General features: G+C 35.0%; 2 protein-coding genes across 14 annotated transcripts; both read left to right on the top strand.

The window, feature by feature from the left end:
• The first annotated feature begins 1,156 nt into the window (after positions 1–1,156).
• LOC18430285 (Ribosomal L18p/L5e family protein) lies at positions 1,157–7,854 on the top strand. Of its 4 annotated transcripts, none has more exons than XM_020664832.2 (3): positions 1,267–1,402; positions 5,101–5,175; positions 7,334–7,854. In XM_020664832.2, exon 3 carries the CDS (start codon positions 7,342–7,344, stop codon positions 7,684–7,686), a length of 345 nt encoding a protein of 114 aa, XP_020520491.1. In that variant the 5' UTR covers positions 1,267–1,402; positions 5,101–5,175; positions 7,334–7,341; the 3' UTR covers positions 7,687–7,854. The 4 variants fall into 4 exon arrangements, with proteins under 4 accessions (XP_011621912.1, XP_020520490.1, XP_020520491.1 ...); XM_088859539.1 differs by having other exon boundaries at positions 7,277–7,854; XM_011623610.3 differs by lacking the exon at positions 5,101–5,175 and having other exon boundaries at positions 1,157–1,402.
• A 3,279-nt stretch (positions 7,855–11,133) lies between these two features.
• Positions 11,134–20,522, top strand: RAD9 (cell cycle checkpoint control protein family). Of its 10 annotated transcripts, none has more exons than XR_016050206.1 (11): positions 11,134–11,443; positions 12,699–12,818; positions 12,890–12,998; positions 13,349–13,600; positions 13,685–13,800; positions 14,411–14,475; positions 14,657–14,908; positions 15,632–15,785; positions 17,560–17,603; positions 17,716–17,892; positions 19,670–20,522. XR_016050206.1 is itself a non-coding variant. In XM_020664941.2 (10 exons), the coding sequence occupies exons 1-10, from the start codon at positions 11,339–11,341 to the stop codon at positions 17,829–17,831; spliced, it is 1,365 nt and encodes a 454-aa protein (XP_020520600.1). In that variant the 5' UTR covers positions 11,134–11,338; the 3' UTR covers positions 17,832–18,004. The 10 variants fall into 10 exon arrangements, 3 of the variants coding, with proteins under 3 accessions (XP_020520600.1, XP_088715664.1, XP_088715663.1); XR_002280276.2 differs by having other exon boundaries at positions 14,625–14,908; XR_016050207.1 differs by lacking the exon at positions 19,670–20,522 and adding an exon at positions 18,863–19,137.
• The last annotated feature ends 1,721 nt before the right edge of the window (positions 20,523–22,243 follow it).

Raw genomic sequence — 22,243 nt, 5'->3', positions numbered from 1 at the left:
AGATCTTTTTTATCCCATAACTTTCATATCAACTTTGATTTGCGACGCGTATCATTCAAAAACATGCATAGAAGCTTTTGAGCTCTCGAAAAGTGTCCCTCAAATGGGCAGTTGAGGGTCCATATTTGGAGCACTTTTTTTGTGCTAAAGTTATATTTTCTAATAGAATTGATCTTCAGGGCTATTGATGATGATTTGAAGGCTTTTTACCATATTTTGGGGGGCCCTGGTCATGTGGATGGGCTGGACCACCAAATACGCACCCAATTTTATGAGTTAATTTCATTTTTTGCCATGCGCCTTGTCAGTATCCTTGTGCATGTGCATAATATTACCTAGTGTTTCAAAACTGCAATCGGTTGGCCGGATCGTTGATTATAGATCCATGTTTGATTATTGGATCGGTGATCTGGATTGAGTTTGGATCAACTCGAATCAATGATTCAAAAAATATTAAAAAGTAAATAAAATAAATAAGAATGAACATGAGGTTGTGGGGAAGAGATTTCAAGGGCCTAAAAAAATATTGCATAAGCTTATGAAAAAGAAAAAAATATGAAAGGGGAGGTTTTAGGAGGGAACCACGCTGGACCCATACTATTCTGAAACTTATTTGGTCCCTTATTAATTCCAATCTGGATTCACAATTCGGATAAGGAATCACCAGGGTTTTAAATGATTGATATTACTTAAAAACCTATTACTAATACACATGAGGATCAGCCTAGCCGAATGGAAGCGGTGCACCTAGAGCGGACCACCAGTTCTTGTTCCATCATGCCCCCATATGCATTGTGCGTATGTCATGTCCCTGTGCCTGTGTATATGCTATTACCTACCAAAAATGATTTCTAATCTAATTATCAAGACCTGACTGGAGAGTGCCTGCGTTAGATTTTGAGTTGAAAATTAATCAAAATTAATGTTTAATTAGTTTAGGCATGTTGATCCGCATAGTTTTTATTTGTATATTTAAAATTTAGTCCAATTACACCTATCCCCTTTGGTGAACCCACCCATCAGGTTTGGTGGTCCTGCAAGACCACAAATTAATCAGAATAAAAACTCTTTGACCCGTCTTCAATTTGACTTTCGTCACCGACCCAAACCATGCCTTTTCTCACTCTCATTTAGTTCGTATGAAAACTTGCAACATGAAACACAAGGAGCAAACGGTGCGAAAATGTAATCCCACTTCGGAAAATAAGTTCCTCCCTCGTCACTCTCTCTCAACCCCCTGGCGTTCTCTCGCTCTCAACCCCCTGCGTCCTCTCTCTCTCTCTCTCTCTCTCTCTCTCTCTCAAACCTACAAGCGCGGGTCCATTTTGCAGGCCGTACACAAGTACCTCATCTTCTTCTTCAAACGAGGATCCATTTACAAGCTTTCATCTTCTTCAACAAGGTAGGGTTGCTTCTTTTTTTGGCTGGTGTTCTTTTTTTTTTTTTTTGCTGGTTTTTCCTCATTGTAAATATTCTTCACCAAACAAGTTAGGGTTTCTCTCATACGAACCCTCATATAAGTACCTCATTTTCTTCAACAAAGGTATGGGTTTTATTCTTGTGATTTTCCTGGTTACTGGTGCTGATTTTTTTAATCACCAATGCAATCATTTTTTTTTTTTTTTTTATAATTTCCCCATGGAAATTTGTGGCTTTTTCATTTTTGGCTTATTGTATTGAGTATAGGAGCACAATTTTCTCTGTAGAAATGTGGGTATGGGTTTCTTTTTGTTATATTTTTTCTGTTTTTTCTTGTTTATTTCTTGCTGGTCTTTTGTGTTGTTTAGAAGCGCAATTTTTGCTCTATAATACCCATGCGAAAGGCTATGGTAGAGAGAGAGCAACGCCATTGTTTCTGCCAGTTATGGAACAAAATCTCATTCTAAGTCCGCCATTTTTTTGAAGCTCCAAGCTTTACTTTGGTCCAACGCTTACAGGTCAATTTCATGTCCTTTTGGTTATGAATTTTATACCTTAAAAATTTCACTTTTGAAATTTTAGTGCAGTTGATTGTTTTCAGCAATATCAGTGAGATCAATGGGATTTTCGAGTAATATTTCTGTGTATTTTCCTATCCTATTGGGTTTTGTTTGCTCTGCAAATTGGTGGCACAAAGAAGAACTTTAGGTCTGATTAATCAAAAAAAAGAAAAGGGAAACTTTAGGTCCAGTGATCCCTGAGGAGTCAAGAGCTCCAAAATGTTTAAAATCTTTCATTTGTTTGTTCGATCATGTTTTTCTTTTACAAATATGGGGCCTAGGTTGCGCAAGACTCTAAAGACAATTTCTAGGGTTTTGGGATCACTTGGAAATTGAGGAGCAGTGATTTTGATTGCTTTTAGTGCTGATGTAATGATGCTTTATTGCGAGAATCTTTTGTATTTCTTTAATTTTTGAAGTTCAGGTCTTAGTCATTTCATTGGAAGAATCCAGAGGTTCATTTAGTTGTAGGATGAGTTAGCTTTTAACTGAAATCGTTCTTTACAAGCAAGGACTAAAAGTTGTGGCAGGCTATGAACTTTTTATTTGTTCATTGACATGAAAATTTGAAGAAATGAAAGAAAATTTCCATGTCCTTAGTTTATGGTTTTTGACCTGTTCTGAATTCTTGCTGCTTATGGTTTTTCTCAGAGAGCATTGGTGGTTTCTTGTATGTGTATTACATTCTTTCGCAAACTATGTTTTAAAGGGAATTAGATTTTATGAAATTAGCAGAGGTTGACTCAGAGAATAAATGGCATACTTCCATGGCTGCAATATCCATGTGTATGAGTGATTGAGGTACTCTATTAAGAGCAATTGTTCTTTGTAGTAATAAGCCTATGGTGGCATGGTGTCTCTATGTATTTTTTTACCTATCTCTTTGGGGCAATTAAGATCTTTATTATAGAAATATAATGTAACATGAAAGAGAAATATATCTTTGAACAAAAAAGCACGAAAGAAAAATGTAATGAGATCTACCTTGATAACAATGATATCCATTTCAGATTTACCTTGATAACAATGATATCCTTCTCTTTGTCTAGCTATATCCCTAATGCGATATTGTGTATCCTTAGAAGCCAATTTTTCTCATATGTTAGAACGCCATGACATAAACAAGTATCCTACAGGGACAATCTAGTGTAGTTTGATTCTTATAGTCAAATATTTGGAGTAAGCAACGCAGAGAAGAGTTGCATCACTGAAGAATCGCTGTCTACTATGATTTGCCTTGGAACCTTCATTGTTGTGTGTGGGAATTCCACCAACCAGGAGAATCTATATTCTAGATTTTAGCTGTGATCTGATAATTCTTGACTAGGAGTCATATATGGTCATTTGTAGGATTTGGTCCCTTGATGGGACTACAATTTTAGGGGTCGCTTCTATTTGAATTGTGTGATTATGAAAGCGCAGAGATATTGAACGTTTTCTATTTCAAGTCCAATGTTCTCTTAGGAAACCCATCGTTACTTTTGTGTGAGGACCAACTGATTGATGGATTGGTTTATATGATGAGCAGAAATAGTGAATGTTTGGAAGCAAATGCTTTCCTTCGATTCTTTTAATTAGAACTGTTGTCAAATTTGAGACATTTCATTAAATATTTCAAATTTTCTAGACACCATTTTTTATTTGATAACATATGTGGAAAAGTGTATTTTGAAAAGGTATGCTGAACTTAGCTAGCATGATTCTTGTTAATAATAATGGTTGCCATTGTCGTTAGATGTCTGGAAACCTTTTTTTTCTTTTCAATGCATCTGTAGTCATGTCTTACACCTTATATCATGCCCCACCATTATTTCATTTAATTTGATGCTGATTTTTATGTTATTAGATGGTCTACTTTCAAAGTTATCATTGGTAAATTGTGAACTTTAATTATTTGGGTGATAAATGTCATAAGCTACATGTGTTTAATCTTGATTACATGTCTTGCTAGCTGTTAGCATTATCAACAACACCAATCCTTGCAAGAGAATCTTAACTACATGCCCTGCTAGCTGTTAACATTATATATGATTTCTTGTGAGAGTCAAAATGGACTTTTCCAATGAAAGGAAAAGTGAAATTTTAGTTGAAAAACTCAAAAAATATTTCAAGGGGAGAATTCATAGATGGATTGATAAACTGTTATCCTACCTCTTCCAATCATACATACGAGGCACTTGATAGGGTGGTTGCTCTGCTTCTGCCCTTGCCTCTACTTCTATACCTACCCCTAGTGTAGAGGGTGAATGTATGAAGGCCTTATCATCAGAGTAGCTCATCAGAGCTGGGATGACATTTCTACAGAGTTACGTGATGGATTTGCTAATGCAATGTGGGAACGATATTGAAATAGGGTTTAGGATGTAGTAGTTGTGATGGTATAACGTTCTTCATTTTTTTTTTATTGTGCTTGTACCTCTTATGCATTTCGAGATTGGATATGGACATCATGCGTTAAAGATGTATTCATGCATTGGAACGGAAAAACTATTGTGAAGTTTATTACTAGAAATATTTTTTCATTAATCTTACAAGATAAAGAGATTAAACAAAAAAAGAATGCACGGATTAGTTAACCAAGGCTTGATGCTTGTATAATTTAATAAAGTGATCCAAACTTGTGATCTAAGCCATCCATTTTTTTTAAACATAATATAGATTGAATGTTTTAAAAGAATCATCTTAATTGGATGACCGTCAATATCAAATCATCTATATTGCAATAGAACGGTTAAAAGTAGGTATTAATCTAGATTCTGGGAAATAGTTTACCAATGGGTTACCAAACATAAGAAACTGGTTACATAGGAATTCCAGACATGTGAACCAAACATGGCAAAAACCAAGATTGGAAAATTCTTGCACAGGGAACCGTTTAAATATGAAAACTGTTTTACATATGCAAACTGTTACGCAGGAACCAAACGAGCCTTAAGAAATTTATACATCCCAGAAATGTGGACCCCCCCCCTCTCTCTCTCTCCTACAACCCCCCTCTCTCTCTGTCTCTCTCTTTCTACCCCCGTGAACCCTAGCCCTGCCCTTGCTACCACTTGATAAGTAAATAAACTCATTTTGGTCTCACATTTTTTGCCCAAATGTCTCCTCTCTCCTAACGCAGAGCATCTCTCTATCCTCTGTCCCCCCTCCGGCTCCAGATATCTGTTTTGAATTTACAAGCGGTTTGAGTATCCAGGTAATTTGCATCTCTTGTGATGATTATTTTTCTGATTTTTCCTTGTTCCTGATGAATTTGTGTAAATGCTGCGTTTTTCTGCGTTTTTAATCTCTTTAATGGTGTCTTTTTTGATAGTTCATTTCTGTGTTTTTTAAGCTCTTTAATAGTGCGTTTTGTTTTGTCTCTCTGTGACAATAGAGCTTTGCTTTTATTTCTCTTACTGACACTGTTTCTGTTCTTTTTTTTAGCTTGTTAATGATGAAATCTGTGTAGTATATTAAATGGCCTTGATGAAGTCCCCTTAATTTTTTATAGTGAAGAATCTGAGCATTCTTTTTGTTTTGCAGCTTATATTGAGGTTTCTTTTACAGTCTTGGCATAAATAGAACTGAAAAGCCTTCCATACTTTTGGTATCATATACTTGCAGTCATTGCATAGAAATTTGAAACACGTTTTGACATTGAATAAATTGAGAATATAAACAAAACAAAACAAAATCATACTGCAACTTTCCCTACAAAAACACCAATATCTAATGCCTACAATTTTGTAGAAGTAGCCCAACAACATTCTACACTTTATACAACAGAGAACCATCATTCGCTGACAAAGTTGCTATAGGACTTGTTTGAATGAATGGCATATATGGTAAATTGGTTGTTTGTGTTACTTATGATAAAATTGATGCCTTGTGATATCAATGATAACATAGTTCTTTGTTATGTCAATTTTGGTCCTATGGTGATACTGATGATAGAGCAATTCCATGTGACGAATTCTTACGTGAGAATTACACGACATCGCCAAAAAAGTAATGCATAAAGAGAAAAAAAAAATTCAAATTATTACAAGTCCAGGTTTTACAAACAACTGAGCCAAACAGTGAAAATATATTTCAGGGTTCTACCCAGATGCTCACCAAACGGGATTTAATGCATTTCCAGGATGTTCCAAGAAGCCAAATGGGGTTTTTTTAATCTCATTCCTGGTACCAATGTAGTTATTGGTCCCATTAGCAAGACCAAGTAAAAATCCCATCATTGTCTGTTGTCATGAATCATATGGATCTAGCTATTTTAGTTCTTTTGGAAGAAATTTGGATCGTGCTGTATGAGATTTTGATTCTTCACCTTGAAGTTTGGATCTTGCTGTTAATGTTTTGTTTTGATACTTCACCTTGAAATTTGGGACTACTTAAATCAGACCGATTCATAGGAGTTTGTCTCAGATCAATTGACCCCTCAAAGTATAATGAAACCTTGTATCATCAGGAGTCATTCAAAGAAATTGAGGTCGTGAAACCCACTTGAGAACGAATTCTACCCCATTTTTGTTTCAACTTTCAAGAAACTGTCAGTCTGCTCCTTGGGAGAAAATTTTGGAACAAAGTTAGAAGGCCAGCTTGGATGGCTGCTCATTTGTTGGTTAAATGGCCAGCTTGGATTTTGCCTCTCTAAAGGGAGAAAAATGCGAGTGCCAAAACACTCAGATCAATGTCGTTTCCTATTTCCTTGTGTTAAAAATTCAGATCATGTGGATTTCCTTCTAAAAACCATGGCAGTCTTTCTTAGAGTTTCTCATATATCCCATAACATAAAAGAAGAAGTGAAGGCACTCCCACTTTGTAAATCTCAATACGCTCTTCATCATCATCATCATCAAAGCTTTTTCCCAAATCACAATACACCTTTCCCAAACATAAATCCTTACTGAACATTCACACTGTCTGAGGACCATCCTCTACATAATATGGGTTTTATATGCTAATCTGCTTTTTTCTTTTATTTTTTTTCCCTTCCTAGTAGTTTTGAAATAATTCTGATTCCATTATTTATATCTCATATTGATCAAGTTTCTCCTACTCTTGAATTACGTGTTTATACGCCTGATCTTTTCATATTTGGTTTCAATATTTCCTAATTCCTAGTGAAATGAAATCTGTCATCTCTACCACACCATTATGTTCTTCTAGTTGAGTGGCTGTCCCTTCAAAGTTTTGCCTAAATATTAAATTTTTGCCTAAATATTATTAGAGAATCTTCGGTTTTTCTTCAGTTTATGGATTGTTCATTGTTACCTAAACCAATTCATATGATTTCATACTATTTCTTTTTTCAGCAACTTGCTCATATGATTGTCACTTTTGCCTTCTTTGTCTTGTTCTTTTGCCTTAAGAGACGAAGATGGTTATCCCACCACCAGTTAGACCTCCTAGAATTATAAAGTACCTGAAGCCCTATGTTCTAAAGATGAATTTCTCCAATAAATATGTGAGTGCCCAAGTTTTTCACACCCCAACTGCCACAGTCGCTTGTTCTGCAAGCACTCAAGAGAAGTTGTTAAGGTATAGCATGCAATGCACTCGAGATGTTGAGGCTGCAGCCAAGATTGGTAAGATCCTTGGGGATCGGTTGTTGCTGAAAGACATTCCTGCTGTCACTGTTTACTTGAAGGGGGAGCAAAAATACCATGGCAAAATAAAGGCCATTATAGATTCATTGAGAGATTCAGGTATAAAGCTAATCTGACTGAATTAGCCTGTTGTTCTTAGACATTCATTGTGGTGGTTTCTTGAGGGAAACACTTTAAAAGAGAAAAATGGTTTCTTAAGAATGTCTCTTGGTTCAGGAAACTTTATTTTGTTCAATAGGAATTTGTTCTAGAACGGAATATTGGGAAATTAACAGGGTTGCTAATGCTCTGCTCTGCTCTTTATTGCTGCATAAAGATTCAAAACATAGGTTTAGGAAATCAGGGGAAGAAAAAAAGTTGGAGGTAATGAAAGATATGAGTTGAAAACTTGCCTTACCTAATTTAAATGAGATTTTGACAAAATCTTATGGTGAAATTGGGTGTTCTAAAGAAGGAAAAGTTTATTCTCTGTCGTCCGTTATCTCAAAAAGAAAACTTTATTCTGTCTCTAGACGCATGAGTTCTCTCTGATTTTTCATGGATTCAGGATCTAAACGCATCCTAAGTCATTCAAAGCACATCATTGCTTTAAATCCATGATCTTGCAGCTCAAAAAACATTGTACTATGAAAAGTTAAAAATTAACTGTCGAAAAAGAGAGTTTTACCATATACTACTTTTAAGGTTCAAATTTTTCTTTAATTTTTTTCTTTCTGGGGCAAAGGACAAATTAATGTAACTGGATTGCTGCTTTGCTTTTGAGTGGATTTGGATGAAAGTGCTGGATTCAAATCCTGGTGTACGAACCCAAAGGTTTGTTGAAGTTTTTGAAACTACTTTATTTGCCTATTTATCTGTGGTGGTTTTTACAGTGTTTCCTTACAGTATGACTCTAAATCATCTACTTCTTTTCTTCCTTTGGTTTTTGAATGGTAAGTCTAACAAAAGGCGGAATGCCACCATTGTTTGGAAGTGAATGACACTACTGTTTTGAAATAATCAAAATACATGTGGGCATAGGAAAAGGCCCTGGACTTAATTGGTTGGCGCTTGATGATTTGCAATGTTACGTTCTAGACTCAATTCTAGATTTTATCGTGCTTGTTTCTTTTGACAGACATAAGAGCCTATGGCTGTTACAAAGAGAGAGAGAGAGTCTATGGCTCTTGCGGGAAGAGTGTAAGTCACTTTGAATCCAAATTCAATTGAAAGCAATAAGAGAGGCACTACTAACCGAAAATCTTGAAACTTGATGCAAGAAATGGTGAGGAAAGGAATTTGAGAGCACGCTTAAAAAAATATGGTGGTAGCATAAAAATAGAGAAGGGCAAGTAGCAAGAGTCTCACTTAATGTGACATTGCAACTCTTTGAAAAACCAAAAGATATTGTACTCCTGTGGGAGTAGAATGTCCATTGACTCCCTCAGGTAAAACTTATCTAGAATTAATCTTAGGACTAAAGTTTGGGATGTAATCTCCTCAGCCCATAGATTAACTTTCATAGAAAAATTACTTAAAAGTGTACCCTCTATGTATCGTCTCGAGATGAATAGAGACCATCTAATGTTTAGATGGTGAGATCAAGGGTTAGAAACTCAAATTTCAACATTTTATTTTATTTTTGTTGAGAATAATCATCTAGTTCCTCCCAATTAGGCCTTATGACAAGAGGAGTAGAAATAAACTATACTCCGGTATGAGCATAGTATATGTGCTCAGAAAGCCAAAAGAGATTCTACTCCCGTAGGAGGCATGAATGCCAGCTAAAATTAACAATGGTGAAATTGGATGTATTCCACTTGTGAGGGTTGGTTGTTTGAAAAATAAAATGAAGATAAATAGTTGTTGTTTGGAAAAAATGTATCGAACATGAAACGTTAATCAGACGACTTGTTAGCGTCTCTTGTTAGTCTAAAAAAAGTGAGGATCTTAAACTTTCTTTTAACTCATTTCAAATTGGGGTAAAGGAAGGGGGGAGGTGCCATGCAAGCAGCCAACATGAAACTTTGTTAAAACCTAATCCTTGTTAACTTCTCTTACTTCTTATCTTCCTCCCACTTTAAAACCTAATCCTTGTTAACTTCTCTTACTTCTTATCTTCCTCCCACTGCTCTTTCTCTTCTGCTTACTTGTTGATTTTCTTGTTCTCTTTGTTGGGTTCCATTTCATTTCTTTTCTTTTCTCCTTCTTTCTTATTCTTCTAAATTTCTTTTTCCAATTACCCTCTCTTTTTCTTTTCTTTTTAAATTTTTTCTTTTAGTTATACATTGCCTGAACCCAAATGAAACTCGTTAAAAGCGTAATCAGATAAGATGCCAAAATATTTTATTTTTAAAAAATAAACGTTGGTGATTCTAAAGTGAATATATTAAAATCTTATATTGATAAAATACTTTCAAGCTGCTTTTCCTACGGAGTAAGTGTACACTTGCTCCCCTTGGACTATGGTTTTATACGCGCTTGAAATAAACGGGTCCGAAGCTACTCAAGCATCATATAATAGAATCTGCATATCAAGATTAGGAGGCATATCTAAATTTTGTGTATCCAAAGATCTTGACTGCCGATAAGCAATTTTCATATATGGTCACACCATCCCGTACAATTCCCTTTGTTTAGGGTGGAATTGTTGAAGGTGCAGGATGCTTCGGATAGGGGGTCAATGAGTCGTGTCGACTCTTGGACCCGATAGGTCGACCATTGAGGTTTGGATCTGGGTCCTATTTTTGAACTGATGGGTCTGATCTAGGTCCTATGGACCTGATATCAGGTCGGGTTCTGACTTGCACTAGTGAAACTTAGCAACGTTTAAAAAGCCTAAACTATATTAGGATCCACATGATCATTAAAAAGACAAGGTCATAAGGTTAATCACCGTCGAAACAATGTGAGTCACAGAAATCAGAAACTTTATCTTTTTGATTGAAATTTACCCATAAGAGTTGGGCTTTTTAATACTTATATCCGTCCCTATTGGAAAAAGTTTATTGAAAGGTTTTAAATAATCAAATTAGATCCCACTTCAAAAATTTTATTAGAAGATGTTGTTTTGATGCTCAAATATCCTCAAATTGATCATCACAACATCAAGATGCATGAACATGAGAAAAAAATTGGTTTCAAGTTTTGAAAATAATACATGTTACAACGCATTTTTGGACAGTCAATTTTCAAAAATTTAAGGTTTCATAGATCAGTTCCATCTACACTATTTTAGAAGCTTGAAATTTTATAATTAAATATAAAAATATATTTTAAGGCTATTGAAAGCTTTCAATTTTATAATTATATATAAAAATATATTTTAAGGCTACTACAATGATTTCCAATATTGAAACCTTACATGATAAAGTATAGAATGGAGCCATTTACCTTTTATACAATATGATCACATTAATCTTGACTATTGGATGTCAAATTGAGTGGCTGCAATTATTCCATTACAAAATTTAAATTTTAAAAAAAAAATTTCGAATTTTATGACACATCTAAACTATCAAATTTACATCAAACGGTTAAATAATTGCAACCCCCATGTATCCAATCTAAAAGTTCTAAATTGTGTCTCGATGCTATTTCAAGGTGCGCTTTACTCGCATTATTTAGAGCGCCTCGGCTCTGTACAAACCGCACCCGTCTCTTTCTTTTTTTCTGGGTCATTTTCTCTCTTTACCCGCCATTTCTCTCTCTGGGCTGTACAAAGGGAAATACATTTTAGAGTGTAGATAGATAATTTAGAGAGAGAAAGAAGTGAATGAGTTGAAAAAGATGGAGTGTAGTTTGAGCGGGAACGCCCTCAAGACCTTCGCCCGCTCCATTACATGTCTCGCTCGCATTGGCAGCGAGCTCATCATCAAAGTCTCTCCTTCTCTGGTAAACCCCACTCTCTCTGTCTCTAACTTTCGGTCTGATTCTTCCGTAGTGTTATTTTTCTCTCTTAATGTATCGTATGCTTAGTTATGGGTTTTCTCTGATCAACTACTTTCACAGCATAGAAAATTATCAAGACGATTCATTTTCAGCTGAATAACTCTTCCATTTCTACTGTCAGATTATTATTATTATTGTTATTATTATTATTATTATTATTATTATTATTATAGTTGATAAAAATCTTTTTAATGGTGTTGAAGAATTACTGGAGAAACATATTCTTCTTCTCCCAATTTGGGTTCTTAATTCTTTGGTGGTCAATGAGCTTGATTGGATTTGATTTTTATGAGAAGATTTTTGGGTCTAATTGTCAGACTTTATTAGATTTGTGGGTTTGGTTTGTGGTTTATTATTAACTGTTTCCTAGATTAGCACTTTTATTTACTATGCGTTTTGGGTGTTTTAATTATTTCAGTTCATCATTTTTGTCATTGAAGCTTCAATGGGTTCTTTTGCACTTGAGGAAATAGAAAACTACAATACTGGATCATGGGGTTTGCTGGATTTCTATTTGGTTTCACATTACAACCATTTTAGAAGCAGAATTTGATATTCTTTTAAGCAATCAAGAGATTGTGAACTAGGAATGAAATTCTTCAGAAGGTTCTTCTTTAATTTGTTTATTTCAACATTGTTCTTTGATTCTTTATCTCAGTCCCAAACTGGTGAAGTTTTGACTTGGGTTAGGCGTTTTGGCCAAATCCCATGTAAAAAGAAGAACAACGCCTCAAAATTTGGATTTGATGTATTTTGTGAAAATTCCTATGTCTTTTTTCTTGCCATGAGTTTGTTTCATGATCCTTTAGCCCTCTGTGTTCTTCAGTTTTGGCCTTTGTAATTTTCCTCACCGGTTATTTAAGTAGCTATTCGCCGTGATATATCGTTCATCTTAGGTTTGCTGTCATCTCTATCTAGCATAATTTAATGTGAAAATAAGGCTGTTAGGTAACATAAGATGAAAATGCTATCCAAAAAAAGAGAACTTGCTCTTAATTATTGACACCTGTAAACTTTTAGCAAAGTGCTCTTACGCTGTATAATGAATGAAAGCTCAAATTAGTTTCACCTGGGAACTGAATTCATATACTGATATCCATAAAACAATGGAAATTGCAAGCTTAACCTTTTTAATTCTTGCATTGTGGTTTCTGAATTTTGGTATCAATTAAAAGCCGAACCTACCTTGTCTGTGCAGCTCTCTTTATACACTCTCAATTCTTCTCGGTCGGCCTATCTGACTATGATTTACAAGGCTGAGTTTTTTGACACATACACACTCTCCGCAGCCCAAGCACAATGCAGTGTCCTTTTAAAGGTATACGCCTTATCACTCAAATATTTTTGTCAAATTTAGTATACCTAAGCCATCATTAACAGAATCTTTAGACTGTGTGTACCATTTTAAGGACACCGCCTTCAAGTACAGATCGGTTACATATGCTCTTGCCTGACTCAGATGCAGAAAAAGTGCAGTTTATCATAGATTGCATGAATGGTAAGCGTATTTGATTTTCTTATATGGATAATCCGCCGGACTTGGGGGAAGTATGGATCACCCCCGTCCAATGAAATGATGCTGGCGATTTAGAGACAGTGGAATCCACAAGAACAGGACATGTTCCTGATGTTCGTGGATCCAACTCTCTCTCCATCACCATTCATTATTTATTTCACTGGATGGTGATGACCCCAATGGACTATGTTTTGGTGTGTCCCACTCTCTCTCCATCATTGTCCATCACGTCATTGGATGGTTTTCCATGGATGACTATATCTTAATGTCCCCATCATTATTTGGTTTCTTATGCAAATTCCCAGTAAGATGCTTCCTGATTCTTATTGTAGGTTTGAGGAAGACCTATTGGATTACTTGCAATATCCAACCAGAAATTCAGCATCTCTCTCTTGATAAGTCGAAATTTCCCAGTTATTTTGTGATTAAGCCTCGTGATTTTAGCAGGTTGTTAGCTAATTTTCAGGCATCACTCCAGGAGATAACAGTCATTGCTACTGAATCCACACCCTTAACTACTAATGCTGATAGCACCATGGGAGGGAAAGCAGTTGAACTGAGAAGTTTTATAGACCCCGCCAAAGGTGTTCGTACAACTGATTTTGTCTCTCGCTTCTTTAGAGAGTGATATCCATACATTGGAAACTTATTAGATATTTAAATTGTAGATAGCAGAGATGCAGCTTTACATACCCAGTTATGGATCAATCCTGCCGAAGAATTTCTGCTCTATACTCACACTGGTGATCCCGTAGATGTAACATTTAGCATGAAAGAATTGAAGGTACAAAAACATTCACTTCCAATGATTTTAGTGCAATATCATGATACCTCATCATTTTTTAGTTTTTTCCCAAATTTGTTTCTATTATTCCAGAGACAATGACAATCTAGTTAATTCAAATTGTTTTCTTGTGTGATTCTATTCATTACATATTGTCCATGGTACTTTAGTAGTTTCAATATTTTTCTTTCAAATGTTAATAGAATCACTAATATCATGATACCTCATCATTTTTTAGTATTTTCCCAAATTTGGTTTTATTATTCCAGAGACAATGACAATCTAGTTAATTCAAATTGTTTTTCTGTGTAATTCTATTGTCCATGGTACTTTAGTAGTTTCATTATTTTTCTTTCAAATGTTAATAGAATCACTGCATTGATTTTTAGTAGGATTACATTTTTAGTAAGTCATATAGATTTCATTAACTGAGAAATGGAATGTTAGCAATGTGTTCTCCGTTTTTTATGTCCTATGTATTAATTTTCCATGACGTCAATGTCCCACGGCGGTGCCATATGCAAAAAGGAAGAGACTCGTAGAATGCCAAACGCACATAATGTATTATACCATAAATTTCATGCTTTTAACATTTTCTTTGAAATAACAGGCCTTTCTTGCATTATGTGAGGGTTGTGAAGTTGACATTCATTTTCTCTTTGAGAAGGCTGGCGAGTGAGTAGCTCTAAATTTTAGCTTTTTGCTTTTTGCTTTTCAATTTATTTATTATCTTTTATGGTTTGTGTTACAAAGTTTGTTCTTTTAAGCCAGATTACCTCTATGCTTAATTGATTCCCATATACTGCTTCTTTTGACAAGGATAGGCCTATTCTAATGGCTCCAAAATTTGGTCTAGATGACGGGTCCAGTTCAGATTTTGATGCCACCCTAGTCTTGGCCACAATGCTCGTATCCCAGCTTAGAGAAGCAAACGGCTCAGATCCAATGCTGGCTTCATCCATGCGACCCAGCCGTCCAGATCATGAATCAGATTCCCAAGCTCATAACAGGTTGCATCCATCCAGGCAGGAATGGCCCAGAGCACCAACTCCATCTCCTGTTTCTGAGAACCCTTCTGATCATACCCGAGTCTGGTCTGAACTTTCAGGTGAATACTTACTTAAGGGAAGCATACTATTAGCCAATGGATAATGGGGAAACTATAGTCCATTGCGGTCATCATGGTGAAGGAGGGAAGGAGGGAGGGATCCACCGGAGCTGGCCATAACCAGAATGGTGCATTTCATTTTCTGACCATCACCATCCATCATTTCTCTCATCATCACCATCCATCATTTGATTGGATGGTGATGATCTCAATGGACTTTTCATTGCTTTTCGAAATGAAACTCTATTTTTTAATTGCAGAGCAATATATTCTGCAAGAATATTAGGTTGTCTATAGGGTCTTGCAATTCTTGTGATAGCAATGCTGAGTCTTTGATTCATAGAATTTAACTTTTTTTGTACATCTGTTTGTAATTCTTTGATTCCCCGGGTTGGACCCTCAATTAACAAATTGGAGGACCCAACATAGATTGTGACCTGGATGAGATTATTTTTCTGTATTTCGAATAGACCGTTTTATTAGAGCATGCATCCTTGGGAGGGAGGGAGGGATCCACCAGAGCTGGTCATGACCAGAATGGTGCATTGCAATCTCTCACCATCACCATCGATCATTTGATTGGATGGTGATGACCCCAATGGAATATGGTTTTCTGTATTTCGAATGGACTGTTCTATTACAGCATGCATTCCTTCATTTATTGTAGTAATTTAGAGTAGGAAAAGCAAGTGTTCCAACCACATGCAATCTGTTTTGCTACAGGAAGTGCCGCCATTCCTACAAGCAGGAATGACCAACAAGCTCCTTTGGAAGGTAATGCTAATGCAAGAGAAAAAAATGCTTCAGGTATACAGGTGCCTGAAAAAGCAAGAGCAGCCTCCAAGGGATCACCTATGAGGGAGAATGTGCATTCAGTGTATCCTTAAATTGGCTATCTTCTACAGATGTATGGCATGCTCCTTGCTTTTATAAGATAATTATATGAATTACATCATTACATGCATGTTTTTTGGGGATGTTCGAATTAATATATGAATCTTTTACTATCATAAATCATTATTATGCTATATATTATTAGGTGCTATAATGCAGTGTTTAGAATATCGCCTCGCCAAAGGGACTTGGCTCATGACCAAGGCGAGTTACTTGGCCATGTCCGAATTGACTCGGCCGTGTCCTGTACAATGCCAAAAAGCAATAGAAAAAAATAGGAAAGTCATAAAAATTTTGAAAAAATAAAATAAAGGTATTAAAAAGTAAAATAAAACCCAAAACAACCTTCAAAGGTCCAAATATGCTTCAAAAAAGTATAGAAACATGGATTTTGAAAAAAAATGATTTATACTTGGGGACATTTCAAAAAAATCCAAAAAAAGAGAGAAAAATACAAAAATAAGGATTATGAAAAAAAAATACTGATCAATCTATGCCTTAAACATCCAAATCATATAAATTTTTTTATACAAGATAGCCATTTTTTTACAATTTTTTGGGATTCTTTTTATGTACCCGAGTTGTACACAAGATGAGATTGAGACTTGGGTGAGTGAGTCCTGTAACACTGTTATAACTTATTTGTGTCAGGTGATGTGTATGTCCTATATTACGAGAAAAAATTGTGTACATCAACAAAGAAATATGTTTACCATGGAAATGGTTTGTCAACGTAATGATTTCTTATGCATATCCATTCATCATTTTAAATTTACAAATCACACATTTATAGGGACATCCATTTGAACGTGTGTGTTTCAGTTTTAGTCCACCATGAGAGAAATGACTCTCTAACTACAAAATTTTGATTGCTTTGCATAAGATTTGTTGAGTTGAATTTCTAGTAACATCCTTTAAAGGATTGTCTTCAACTATCTGAACTTTTCTGATTTTCATTTACATAAATGCTAAGTCATAAAAACAACTCTCTATGAAGAGAAACAAACCTCTAGCATTGCAAGTTGTGTCAATATTTGTTTGTGGTTACAGGAAGAGCACATTTTTATAAGGCATTCATGTCCTTATGGTATCAAAATTGTTTATGGAAACTGTCCTTTTCGGGTTTATCATGTCTTTTTTGAGTTATTGGGAAAAATCCATTTCAATTTGATTGATTTGTAAGAGCTGAATATTGAAGAAACCTGATACTTGATCTTAACAATGAGAGGATGCTATTGAGGTCCTGTTTGTGTGTGGCTTCATGGAAATTGACCCATGCTTGAGAACAGATGTGGAAATACCACAAATTAGAAAGAAAAAAGAAAAACAGAAAATATTAAGTGCACTAATATTCGTTGAGGAAACTGGTTTTGTCTATATCAAATGCTTTCCACTTCTATCTCAAGCTATGTGAGGTTATTGTGCAGCACTTCTAAACTTTATGTATACCAACAAAAATTGTTGTATTCTATCATGTTATTGTCTTGGGTAGATGCGTGGATGTATGTTCCGTTGCCTTCAATCTTATGGTAAGACATCTGGTTATATGAGGCAGATCGAGGTGTAAGTTTTTTCCTGGTCCTTCCAAAGTGTAGTTTTTCTATTTGTGATGGTGTTATTGGCAGCAGCACAAGAGTTTTGCAAGCAGAGACCCATCTTTATATTGTTCATGCACAAGTGTGCACTACTCTCTCTCTCTCTCTCTCTCTGTATGTCTTTCAAAACAATGAACTAGATTGGGCCTTAACTGCACAAAGTACCATGAATCAGTTTGCTACAAATCATTTGCTGGGAGTCCAAGGTATGATCAATACTTCAACCTGTCATCTATTGAACTTTGACCTAATTGCTTTTCTTCTTCTTTTCCTCGAATGATTGGATCATGCCTAAAGCCTTTTGTATTTTCTATTCAGATATAATGCAGCCAAACATCCATGAATCCCGACATCATCCCAGCAATTGGGTGAGTGATGCTGACGATGATGAGGATGATGGTGAAGAAGAGATTTTTGTCCAATCAACTCCGTAATTTCTAACAAATGGTGAAGTGTAAAGCGATGAAAGCTCTTTAGGAGAACATCATGCATCGTGTAAGTGTAATATATTTGTATCCATATGCCCCCTTATAGTTTGAATGTTAGGCATTAGAATCACTGTAGAATTGAATATCTTACAGCGGAAGAAAGAGGGCTTTTGTTGCCATCCCCATGTCTGGAATTTGTATTGTCTAGGTGAAGAATTTTGACCGTATATATATATATATATATATATATATATATATATATATATATATATATATATATATATATATATATATATATATATATATATATATATATATATATATATATAAAAGTACATTTGGAAATGGTGAGTAATTACTTTCTTTTTCTTTCTTAACCTCATACATGCAATTATTATCTTGATATAGAACTTCTTTTGTGCTTCCACTTTATTTTACTCAATTGTACTTTCATGCTTCATTGAAAAAGAGATTTTACTTTCATGCTTCATTGAAAAAGAGATTTTACTTTCATGCTTCATTGAAAAAGAGATTTTCTCATTCTCCTACTTGGGTATATTTCTTTCGATGCATGTGCCGACCCACTGGTGTTATGCATTTCGGTGTTTCGTCGACAGTGATGGGTAGAATTTCTTATTCCAAGGACCCCTTGGAAGTAGACCAAAAGGAATCCCTTGAAAGAGATGCTCATATTGCATGGGCCCCAGGGTGAAAAGAACAGCTAACGTCTCACAATTATTAATTCTCTCTATTCCTCTAGCTATATCGTTGTTCAACTGTGTGTGTGAGAGAGAGAGTCATCATGACTGTTAACTGGAAATAGGAGGGGAAGCTGGGATGTTTCTAATGATCATGTGAGGCATGCTTACCTGAATGAATCATTTCGTTCTAATTTTTCTTACATAATAGTGATAATGGTTAGTTGTATTATGGTGATTTGCCTAGCTTAGGCAGCAATAGATGCGTCGTGAGGTAGAATTGGATCATTTTATGGTTACCATGTCGCTATTAATAGAAAGAAAATATTACCATTGCAGAATGTAGCAAGCTGGAAAGTGTATATTGAAATATTGCCATTGAAGAAGGTAACAAGAGAGGAAAGTTTATATTATATGTAACAAGATAGGAAAGTACACATTATACCATTGTGTTACTATTATATATACAATGAAAGAACCACCACAAGAAATGAATGTGGTGTTTGTTGATGATTACACTCGTTTTATTTGAATTTATCTTTCGAAACGAAAATCTGAATTTTTTGTTGTATTTATGAAATTTCATCATATGGTTGAAAGGAGATTTGATAAAAGAATTAGAGTATTTCAATGTGATGGAGGTGGTGAATTTGCTAAGAAATTATTTATTGACCATCTTAATTACAATGGTATCATGCGACAATTATCATGTTCGGGAACCCCTGAGCAAGATAGAATAGCTGAAAGGAAACATCGAAATCTTATAGAATTGGGCGTTACAATGATGTTTCATGTAGGAATTTCTAAAAGATTTTGGGTTGAAGTCTTTCACACTGTAATATTTGTTATCAACATAATTCCTTCTACCAGTTTAAAAATGGATTCACCATATTCATTCTTGTTTGAACGCTTACTAGACTACTCTTCACTTTAAGTATTTGGTTGTCGATGTTTTCCATATCTTTGAGACTATGCTACAAACAAATTTAGTCCACGTTATCTTTCATGTGTATTCTTGGGCTATAGTGTCCAACATAAGGGCTACAGATGTCTACATCCACTCACAGGATGCGTCTGTATCTCTAGATATGTTGTATTTGATGAAATTATATTTCCTTATACTAACTCAAATTCTTTTTGTGATAGTGTTTAGGTTCAGGGGGAGGTATCCACCTATGCAGAATGGTCCGAGTGTAATGAGCCTAACATACATGCTCTTTCCTCTTTTGATTCATCAGTTCCACATGACCAACCATACAGGACACCCTTGATGTATCTGGTCCCTCAGGTTCTTCTTTGCCCATCACCAATGATAGCTCTTCAACTTCTCTTAAAAAGGGACATATCACCACTGCATCACCGATCCAAAATGTCCCCAGAATAATGCAACACACAACTATGGTGATAAAAATGTTGCAGCTTAAGAAACCAATCAATCTAATTTTTTACCAGTCTTTGAGCATCATTGTCATCACATGGTTACAAGATCTCAAGATAGTACTCGAAGACCTCGAATTCTCCCATCCATGGCAGCAATATCAAGTGCTCCTATTTTTTAACTTATCCTTTTTTAAACTAAAACCATTAAGTCTGCCTTAGGTTATTCAGGTTTCTAAACCTAAAACCATTAAGTCTGCCTTAGGTCATTCGGATTGGCATCGTGTCATGGAAGAGGAAATTGAAACCCTATATGTTAATTCAACTTGGGGAGCTAGTTCCACGTCTTCTAGGTATGAATGTTGTTGGTTGTCATTGAGTCTATAAGTCTAAATTAAACTTTGATGGAAGTCTAGAGAAACTTAAAGCCACACTAGTTGTTAAAGGATACAATCAGGTTGCTAGAATTGATTTCTCTGAAATATTCAATCATGTTATTAAGCCTGCTAGTATTCAAATTGTGCTCACCATAGCTATTGTGTGCCACTGGCCTATCAAACAACTTGATGTGAAAAATGCTTTCCTGCATGGTTTTCTTAAGGAAAATGTGTTTATGGAACAATTTCTTGGATTTGGAAGCTCAAAATGTCCCAAATCATGTCTACATATTAAAAAGAGCTTTATATGGTCTCAAACAAACGTATCGAGATGTTGAAATTGTATATTGAAATATTGCCATTGTAAAAGGTAACAAGAGAGGAAAATGTATATGTACATTACATGTAACAAGATAGGAAGGTGCACATTCTATCATTGTATTACTATCATATATACAATGAAAGAACTACCACAAGAAATCAATGTAGGGCACAATTATCCTATCAAAAGTTCCTCTCTCTAGAACTACCACAAGAATCAATGTGGGGCACAATTATCCTATCAAAAGTTCCTCTTTCTCTATAATTCTTTAGCTGTTGTGTCATATTCCCTGCCGCACTTGATGTCTCAATAATGCCTGTTCCGAGTTGCAGCCATTGCTTTGTGTTTGTCTTCAACAATGTCTCCGTAAAATTGTGAAAAAAATGGCCACTGCATAAAATTTGTTTTATTATGTGGTATCAAAGAAAATCTGAATCTTATCATGTAAATTAATGAGTCTTAACTCGTTAGCCTTGTCAAGATATTATATTGTGGCACTTTTTTTCCATCCTGAGCACAAAACCTTGATGCATCCCAATTTATCGTACAACATATGATTTTTTTATTTTTTGCTATTGCAAAAGTCGTCTTAAAGGATGCATTTCCACAGCCCGCACCCTTGCAAAATGCCCTGGCAAACACTAGTGTTTATTTGACTACCGACAACAATGACAAATCAAATGGTAAAAGTAATCTATGTTTAGCTCTACCCTAATGTAATATAATAGAGACTATGGACTATAGCTATCAAGATTGGACCGGATTACCCCGTCCGACCGATCAGATTGCCTATTGATGTCTTAGACGGTTCGATCTAAAGCCAAAATTAAGTTTGGTAAAAAACTTATCAAAATCAATGTCTGACCAGTTTGACCGATCGGATTATTTAGGTTTGATCAATTCGACTTGCGAAACAAAGTTTATAAATTTTTTCTAATACATTTTATATTTTTTAACTAATATTCTTATTCTTAAATTTTTTAAAGATTTTTTCTATCAGTTCAATCTGTCGATTTTGATTGGATCAAACTCTTGACCACTGTTGGAAAAACCAGGCAATCTAAGCAATAACCGCCTGGTGAGATCAGAAGCGGCCATTGGACGGTTCCAGTTTTGGTGATCGGTTGGTATTTTTTTAAAACACACACACACACACACACATATATATATATATATATATATATATATATATATATATATATATATATATATATATATATATATATATATATATAATCCCAAAAATAAAAAATTTGGTATATAATACATTTTTTAATGTTATTTACATTATGGTAAAGATTAAAAATTGTTTTGGTCATAAATACTCACTTTTATATTTTCTCATCTTTTTCAAAAAAAATTAAACCCTTAGGCTTCTTTAAAATCCAATTTTTTATTAATTTTCAACTGCATTTTAATATGTTTTATTTTAATCATTCTTTATAGTTTTTCATATTTTAATAGATTTTCTTTTTGTATCTTTTTATTTTTTTCAATACTTTTTACACCACTCGGGACTTGTCTGGTTAGAACGGTTGAATCGACCGATTTACTGGTTAAGCTGATTAAACCGCTTCCAAACCTATGTCCGATTAACTGTTCCGGTTCAATTTTACAAAGACTGCTCTTGACCGGTTCAACAAC

This window comes from Amborella trichopoda, chromosome 2 (genome assembly GCF_054954075.1).
Source record: "Amborella trichopoda isolate Santa Cruz 75 chromosome 2, AtrichopodaSantaCruz75HAP2 v2.0, whole genome shotgun sequence".
NCBI classification, from domain to species: Eukaryota; Viridiplantae; Streptophyta; class Magnoliopsida; order Amborellales; family Amborellaceae; genus Amborella; species Amborella trichopoda.
This window is presented reverse-complemented; position numbering and strand designations above follow the sequence as displayed.

What these genes read in the sequence shown, in the direction of transcription:
- LOC18430285 (XM_011623610.3), top strand. Translation starts at nt 7,342, where the DNA reads ATGGTTATCCCACCACCAGTTAGACCTCCTAGAATTATAAAGTACCTG.
- RAD9 (XM_020664941.2), top strand. Translation starts at nt 11,339, where the DNA reads ATGGAGTGTAGTTTGAGCGGGAACGCCCTCAAGACCTTCGCCCGCTCC. An exon ending in CTCTTTGAGAAGGCTGGCGA is followed by an intron (nt 14,476 to 14,624) that starts GTGAGTAGCTCT and finishes TGACAAGGATAG; the next exon opens with GCCTATTCTAATGGCTCCAA. An exon ending in TCATTTGCTGGGAGTCCAAG is followed by an intron (nt 17,604 to 17,715) that starts GTATGATCAATA and finishes TTTTCTATTCAG; the next exon opens with ATATAATGCAGCCAAACATC.